The 8469-nt window shown below is 49.2% G+C and overlaps 1 protein-coding gene across 4 annotated transcripts in view; it reads right to left on the reverse strand.

The window, feature by feature from the left end:
* Positions 1-8192, reverse strand: part of GRIPAP1 (GRIP1 associated protein 1) — a 28644-nt gene extending 20452 nt beyond the window's left edge. Inside the window, exons 1-6 of one of the 4 annotated variants that reach the window (XM_055106917.2) lie at positions 8018-8074; positions 6396-6515; positions 5286-5352; positions 5086-5147; positions 4002-4028; positions 3098-3205 (exon numbers count right to left, since the gene is read on the reverse strand). In XM_055106917.2, the coding sequence (XP_054962892.1) occupies positions 3098-3175 (78 nt within the window). In that variant the 5' untranslated portion in view covers positions 3176-3205; positions 4002-4028; positions 5086-5147; ... (1 more) ...; positions 6396-6515; positions 8018-8074. Of the gene's footprint in view, positions 1-3097; positions 3206-4001; positions 4029-5085; positions 5148-5285; positions 5353-6395; positions 6516-6690; positions 7112-8017 lie in introns of those variants that run through there. The other 3 variants (XM_003807239.4, XM_055106916.1, XM_055106918.2) reach the window with 3 other exon arrangements.
* Positions 8193-8469: the final 277 nt, after the last annotated feature.

Raw genomic sequence — 8469 nt, forward strand, 5'->3', positions numbered from 1 at the left:
ATTTTCAGATGAGAATATCGAGGCCTACAGAGAATTTTTATTTTATTGCCTGCAATATTTTCTTTTTCTTTTTTTTTTTTTTTTTTTTTGAGATGGAGTCTCGCTCTGTCACCCAGCCTGGAGTACAGTGGCACGATTTCAGCCCACTGCAACCTCTGCCACCCGGGTTCAAGTGATTCTCCTGCCTCAGCCTCCTGAGTAGCTGGGACTACAGGCATGCGCCACCATGCCCGGCTAATTTTTGTATTCTTATTAGAGACGGGGTTTCGCCATGTTGGCCAGGCTGGTCTTGAACTCCTGACCTCAGGTGATCCACCTGCCTCGGCCTCCCAAAGTGCTGGGATTACAGGCATGAGCCACCGCACCCGGCCTGCTTGCAATATTTTCTACCCAGAACACCAATCCTCTCATCCAGTTCTTCACCTAACTGGCTTCTTTGCATCCCTCAGTGCTCTGCTCAGATGTTGCCTTTAAAGTAGTATCCCTCAACACAGAAAATTCCAGTACTCTCTGTCACAGCACTGTTCATTTCTTTCTTACCTAGTACTAATCAAAATTTTCTTTTGTAACAAGCACAGATTCTGAAACCAGACTGCTTGAATGTGAATTTCTGCTCTGCCATTTACTAGCTGTGTGACAAATTACTTAATCTCCCTGGAACTCAGTTTTCCTCATCTGTCAGATAGGGATACTAATATCTCATAGGCTTATTTCAAAGATTAAATGAGTGAATAATGTAGAGTACTTCAAACAGGACTTGGCACACAGTAAGCACCATATAAATGTCAGCTATCACTACTAGTATTATTTGTTTACTGTTATCATCTTTCTCCTCATCCCACCCCCAGAATGTAAGCTACCCAAGAGTGGAGATCATTCTGTGATGCTTACAACTGTATTTCCAGAACATAGAGCATGTGGTGGGTACTCAGTAACTATTTGTTGAAGGAACAATTAAGCTGAAATGTCTTGATGAATAAGGGGTGGTGGCAGGTTTAACGTAGCTCTCTCTGCGAGCACTTCCAGTTCCTGGGAGGAGTTGGAGGAGGAAGGGGACTATGTAGGAAGTCTCTACGACTAGCCCAGTGCTGGCCCAGGGCAGATGCAGGGAAACAAGCTGGATTTATGGAAGAATGTCTGCCCCTGCCTCACTCTGCAAGAATCATGATACCATGGAGGCTGGAGGCAGGAAGCAGTGAGGAGTCAGTCAGTGAAGCCAGCAGTTATGTGAATACCAGGGGCTCTGAACTAGGAGCAGGACTGGGGCACTGGAATGTATTAAGTAAAGGAGTGATGTCATAAGATCTGCAGGTCAGAACAGCCTCTGTGGTGTGAACTAAGTAGAAGAAACTAGAAGTGAAGAGACCAGGGAAGCGGCTGTAGAAACAGCAGATGATAAGTGGTAGAGGCTAAGGCAAAGCAGGGCCACAGGGTGGATATAAAACTTTTTTTTTTTTAATTGAGACAGAGTCTTGTTCTGTCGCCCAGGCTGGAGTGCAGTGGTGCAATCTTGGCTCACTACAACCTCCGCCTCCCGGGTTCAAGCGATTCTCCTGCCTCAGCCTCCCGAGTAGCTGGGACTACAGGCACGTGCCACCACACCCGGCTAATTTTTTGTATTTTTAGTAGAGACGGGGTTTTACCACGTTAGCCAGGATGGTCTCCATCTCCTGACCTCATGATCTGCCTGCCTTGGCCTCCCAAAGTGCTGGGATTACAGGCCTGAGCCACCACGCCCGGCCATAAAGCTTTTAAAAAGTCAAATATTTTAGAGGGAAGATGAGTTAATAGAAGGATAATATTATAACTAATGCTTCCATAGCTGATACTATGTGCAAGGCTCTGTTTTAAGTGATTTACGTACATTTATTCATTTAATCCTCACAAAAGCCCTGTGAAGAGGCAGGTACTGTTATTATCATGACTTCCATTTTAAACATTTGGGAACCAAGAACCAGGCAAGTTAAGTAACTTCCTCAAGGTTACAGTTAGTAAAAGGTAGAGCCAAGATTTTAATCTAGGTCTTCTGGTTCCAGAGTCCCTGCTGGTACCTACTACTTGCTCAACTGCCTCTCCTGGTATTGTACTCGCTTAAAGGTTATTTTCGGTTTTGTTTTTTTAAGGTCATAGGCACTATATTCTCAGATGGAGCCTTAGAAATACCATTTTTGGGCCGGGCGCGGTGGCTCACGCCTTTAATCCCAACACTTTGGGAGGCCAAGGTGGGTGGATCACCTGAAGTCGGGAGTTCAGGACCAGCCTGACCAACATGGTCATTTTCTCTACTAAATGTCCTCTCCCACCCATGTCATTTTCTCTCATCTCTACTAAAAATACAAAGTTAGCCAGGCATGGTGGCATATGCCCATACTTCCAGCTACTTGGGAGGCTGAGGCAGGAGAATCGCTTGAACCCAGGAGGCAGAGGTTGCAGTGAGCTGAGATCGTGCCATTGCACTCCAGCCTGGACAACGAGAGTGAAACTCCATCTCAAAAAAATTTGCTGCCATGAGACTTTTTTCCTTAAAACACACTAAAAACATAGACAATTATTAACTGTGAATACAGAAGATAGATGAGGGAACAAAAGACAATGTCTCCAACTGCCCAGTAGATTTAGAAACAGACAGGACACTAAAATCAATGGAGAGATAGAATTAGTAGCTCCAGGATGAATTATCTGGAAGAGGTAGAACCCCAGGCTCATGTCAGATGAAGAGAAGAAAGAGAAAAGGGAAGAAGCTCGAACACTTTTCCATCCTGTATTAAGCATAAGAACTCTGCCTAAAACCCCCCAACACCTTGGAGCACCACAGCATCAACCCCACATTATACACATGGAGACTTGAAGCTCAAATAAAAGGAGTGACTTGGCCAGGAACCAGGTGACCTCAGGGCTCAAAGCCTTCTAATCCCAGCAGAGTGAGTGGCCCCATCTGTCAAATTACTGCCCCCCAGCAGCAATCCAGGACCTGTTTCAGCACCACGGACAGTGCTCCAGAGCCAGACCCTGTCCAATCACTCTCTGCTGCTGTTAGGTTTCAGCCCAGATGACCCCTACCCCTCATTTCCCCTTTGACTATCCCAGGCACCAGCACCTTGCTGAACTCGGCCATTAGTGTGCTGTTCTGCAAACGGAAGTCCTCCTCCTGGCTGTGCAGCTTTGCCTGCAGCATCTCATTTTCACTCAGCAATACCTCGACTTCCTGCAGTGGCAGACAAGGGCCAGGACTCCAGCAAGGGCAAAAAGGATAGGGGGAGGTAGGGCAAAGAAACAGAGAGAGGGAGAAAATGACATGGGTGGGAGAGGACATAGGGTACAGAGAATGAGGTGGTATAGGAGAAAGAGACATGGGGAGGGATAAAATGAGAGACAGGGAAAGGAAGATAAAGACATGGGAAGGTAGAGAGAAGGGAATACAGGGAGGAAGAGAGCGGAGGAAAAGACAGGAAGATAATGATTGGGGAGAGAGGAAGTAGAGATGGGGAAAGAGGGAGAGATAGAAAAGGGGAGAGGGATTGGGAGGGAGAGAGTGAAAAAGACGGAGAGAAGAACAAACAGAAATCAACAGGGAGAGAACAGAACAGGGAGAAGAGGAGGGGTCAGGAAAATAAATGAGTTAGGAAGAGAGAGGAATGGGGTGGAAGAAACAAGGAGTTAGAGAGAGAAAGCAGAAAAAAGAGAAATCACAGAGACAGGAACAGGAGGGGGAGAGACAAAGAGAAGATTGGGAAGAGAAATGAGTCAGAGAGACAGGAACAGGAAAACAGACAGACAGAAAGAGACTCAGAGAAAAGAATGGAAAGAGAGAGAAGGAAAGAGACACAGAGTTAGGACAAATACAGGGAAACAAGGACAGATACAGCAACACATGGCAGTGAGGTAGTAGCAGATGTAAAGGCACACAAAGAAAGAAAGGCCAGTACAAGGAAATATCAGCATACAGAAATAGCCCACCAAGACATCTCCCAGTCACACTCACCCACAAGGGATCCCCTTACCTGAGCTTTCTTGCTCTTGCTCAGTGCCTAAAGTAGGGGTGGGTGGGAAGAGAGCTAAAGTGAACAGAGATGGACTGCCTTACTAGGATATGGAGACAATTGTGCCAAGCGTTTTGGGAGGACAAGGATGACAGGGGTTGCAGGATGGGAGCATCTTCAACCACAGAACATGTGTGACAATTTGGAGCCCAAAGGAATGATGGAATGAGTGTGTGAGTGAGTGAATGAATGCAAGTCTTGCCCTGGGGCCCCAGCACACATAAATCATCCTTTCTTGGAAGCTCTTGAGGCTGGTGGGAGGACGGGGGAGGTAGGGAGATGCCCTGGTATTTAACCATTTATGGGCTGGATCTCCAGACTCAGAAACTGTGGCTTCATTGCTACATCTGTCCATACATGTCTCTGTGGGTCCCTCCCACGCAGTGTGGAAACTGTCGCTCCCCTGCTGGGCAGCCAAGAGCATTGCCAGCTTAGGGGAATCAGCATCCTACCAAAGAGAAGTGCAGCTTCCTGACTGTCGGATTTTCTGCATACTGTATTCGTTCATCCAACAAATATTTATTGAGCACATATTATGTATTAACATTGTGCTAGGTATGGCTAGATATGGGGACAGAGCAGTGACAAAGGAGGACCTTGAATGTCTTGAGGGGCCACAATAGGTTATATCCTATCTCATCTTTAGAGGATCTGAGAGGTGGGTTTGCTCTCATTTTCCCAACTGGACCAGGACAGAGATGGGAAGTAGGAGCACAAGGCAGGAGTGTGAGTAGAGGATGGGAGGCAGATTCGAGGTAGATTTACTGATAGATTTGAATATTTAATTAAAAGTCAGTGAATGAGAATGAGTAACTGAAATTAGAAATGAATTAAAAGTAAATTAAAATTAATCACTAAATTAAGCAGGATTAGGTAAAATTAGCAACTAAAGAGAATTCCATTGAGAATCCTTTAAATGACTACATGAAAACAGCATGCAACATTAGGTCTGGTTCACTGTAGGTGCTCACTGGAGGGATGAATGAGTCAGATAGGTGGATGGGTAGGTGGATGGGTAGGTGGATGGGTGGGTGGAGGGAGGTACCTTCTGAGCTTTGCTGAACTCCTTATCCAAGTAGGCGACCTTCTGTCGAAGACTGGTGAGTTCTGGTGTCGGGAAAGCAGGGAAACTCAGCCTTAGCCAGTGGCAAGAAACTGAAAGGCCTTCCTGCCAGGCCTCTGAGGGAAAACCTCGGACACCATTCCCCAAAGCCACCCCCATCTAATAAGGCCCTCCTGGCTCACCAACACCATTCTTGCGTAGTTCATCTGAAAGCTGGTAGTTGTTTGTCCGGAGTTCCAGGAGCTGAGCCTTTGGGGGAGGCAGGAAGGGAAAAGACTTGGTCAGGAAAGCACCCCTACCCCTACCATGAGGGAACCAAGCCCCTAAGCTCCACAGACCTTATGCCCTCCATGTGCCTCTGTAGCTACTCCTTAAGACCTGTATGTGCTACACCCAAAGTGACCTTCCAGGCCCTCAGACCCTGGCTCACCTTTTCCAGCTCCACTTATAACCCCAGCCAGCCTCACCCCTCCATCTCACACTACAATCCACGCTGCACTCAGGCCATCCCAGAGCACTGCCCCCAGTCAGGGTCTTGCTTGTGTGAGTTCCCTGGCTCTCCATGCCCACAGGATAAAGTTCCTCCTCCTCATCCTGGCTGACCTCTCCACACACTGAACACACACTGTCAGGGGTGTTGTCCATATTTCTGACCAGACCTGGGGGCCTCTGATGGCAGGGGGTTAAGGGCCTGTCTTCCTCCCTCTTTCCTAAGGGAAGAGGGTCAAGTATTCTGCCCAACTTTCATTGAGTCAGGGGGCTTTCCAGGGTCCCCCCACCTCCAAGGCTCTCAAAATACATCCAGGCCCCCTTCAATAATTAAGGGAGGACCAGGTGCGGTGGCTCACACCTGTCATCCCAGCACTTTGGGAGGCCAAGGCGGGTGGGTCACGAGGTAAGGAGTTCAAAATCAGCCTGCCCAATATGGTGAAACCCCGTCTCCACTAAAAATATAAAAAATTAGCCAGGTGTGGTGGCGCACACCTGCAGTCCCAGCTACTCGGGAGGCTGAGGCAGGAGAATCACTTGAACCTGGGAGGTGGAGGTTGCAGTGAGCCGAGATTGTGCCACTGCACTCCAGCCTGGGTGACAGAGTGAGACTCTGTCTCAAAAAAAAAAAAGAATTAAGGGAAAGTGCCAGGCGCAGTGGCTCACACCTGTAATCCAAACACTTTCGGAGGCCAAAGTGGGCAGATCACTTGAGGTCAGGAGTTCAAGACCAGCCTGGCCAACATGGTGAAACCTCATCTCTACTAAAAATACAAAAATTAGCTGGGCGTGGTGGTACGCACCTGTAATCCCAGCTACTAGGGAAGCTGAGATAGGAGAATCACTTGAACCCGGGAGGTGGAGGTTGCAGTGAGCTGAGATCGTGCCACTGCACACTATAGCCTGGGTGACAGAGAAAGACTCTGTCTCAAAAAAAAAGAAAAAGAAAAAGAATTAAGCATCCGCCTCCCTACCAGCCCTATAGGACCCTGAGGCTGGTTCTACCCAGCAAGGCCGGTTCCTTCCCATTAAGGAACTTACTGTTCCTTCCCCTACCGGGACTTTTCCCTCCCGCCCATGCCACCAGCCTCCACTCACTGTTCTCTGGTAGTCTGCTCAAGGTCAGAGGGCTTGGCCTTCACAGAATCTTTCCTACTCCTGTCCTCTCCAGGACCCAGTGATCTGTCTCTCCAAGTACTGGTCCAAGTGGAATATCCTTTGTACCCCCCGAGACTTGCCCCCCAACAAAGCCCAGTAGTTCTCCCTCATTCATGGCCCAGTGGGATCAATGTTCCTCATTCAAAGGTATTCCCACTCCCCTCAAGATCTCCCCAGTCATGATCCATTGGGAATGGCCCTACACCCTTCAGGGTAGGCCTCTACAAGGCCTTGGGTAGGCCAGTTGGATGACTCTTACTCACTTAGAATCCCCTTCAGATGACAGTGGTCTTCCCCATTCATGGGTTAATCAACTCGCCCTTCCATTCTCAGTGTCCCTCACACAGGGACAGCTGGTTTCCCTCATTCAAGGACCAATTGGATTACCTGTCCTCCCTCAGAGTTCCTCCCCTCCCCATGCAGGACCCTGTTCAGACCGCCCCCCCAGTGAGGAACCCTCTCAACAAGGGCCCATTCATAGTGCAATGCTATGGCCTTTCATTGCATCTCAGAGTCCCCCCAAAAGAATCAAGTGGGGGTACCTCCCCAAAGCCCAGTGATCTTCCCTCCTTGTAGTCCAAGGTATCAATCTTTTACCCCTCTGGTCCTCCCCCCAGTTAATGGGATTAATGGTATTACCCATTCATGGCCTTCTTCACCCCAGGCCTAATGGGATCACCCTTAATCATCCAATGGTGCCGCCCCCTCTTAGGATGCACTACCAACCACCAATGGCACAGGATCTCCACCTCCCAGGAACAATGACAACATCTGGGGTCTTTCCCCAATCCCCGGGCACAGTGGTATCTCCCCCAAAACTTACCACCTCCCACCCGCTAATGGTTCTGCCCTCTCAAGGGCTCCCACCACCATGACGCAAACGACCCAACACCCGCTTCCTTCCTCTCCAGACAAAATGGTTTCGCCTTCTCAGGATCTCCTTCCCTCAAAGCCCATTATCATCACCCGCCGACGGTGTCCCCTGCACGGGCCCAAAAGTCTCGTCCCCTCCAGGTCTGAGTAAGGTACCGCCTACTTAATGGCGCTCCCCCAGCCCACAATGCTAACAGAGTCCAACCTTCAAAGCCGCAGAGTATCTCGGAATCCAATAGTCTCACCACTCCGAGCCTCAGTTTCCCTTCTCCAGACCCACCCCATAAACTCAGGGTCCATCCCAACCAACCCCTTCTCAGAGCTGATAGCACGACCTCTCGCTACCCCGCCCCCGGTCGCCTAGCCGGGTGGTCTTTCCCACCGCGAGCGGCACCTGCATCCGCTGAAACTCCTCCTCAGACAGAGCTTGCGCCATGTTCCTCCCCCCACCCCCCTGCCAGCTTTCTGCGCAGACGCAGCTCGCGCCTCCTGTCAGTATTAAGGTCGGACCAAACCACTGGCCAGGAATGGAGGGGGTAGAACCTAATTCCGAAGGGCAGCATTTTGGAGACGCAGAGAAGAGAACGAAACCGACGAGTCAGGTGAACTGTAATACAACGTTCTACCCGAATGTAAGTCATCTGATTGGCTTTTGGACTCTTCTAGGCCACCCATTGTGATACGACATTATTACATCCCCGTTTCATGGGTGGACTCGTCGCTAGGGAAGTCTTTGCCGACAGAAAATCACCCTTCCGCGGTATTCCTTTAATGAGAGTGGGTAACTTAATAACCATAGAAATGAAAGCGGAAGCTTCGCTCTGGTCTTGTTCCCGCCCCTCCTCC

Source organism: Pan paniscus, chromosome X, assembly GCF_029289425.2.
Source record: "Pan paniscus chromosome X, NHGRI_mPanPan1-v2.0_pri, whole genome shotgun sequence".
In the NCBI taxonomy this organism is placed as follows: domain Eukaryota; kingdom Metazoa; phylum Chordata; class Mammalia; order Primates; family Hominidae; genus Pan; species Pan paniscus.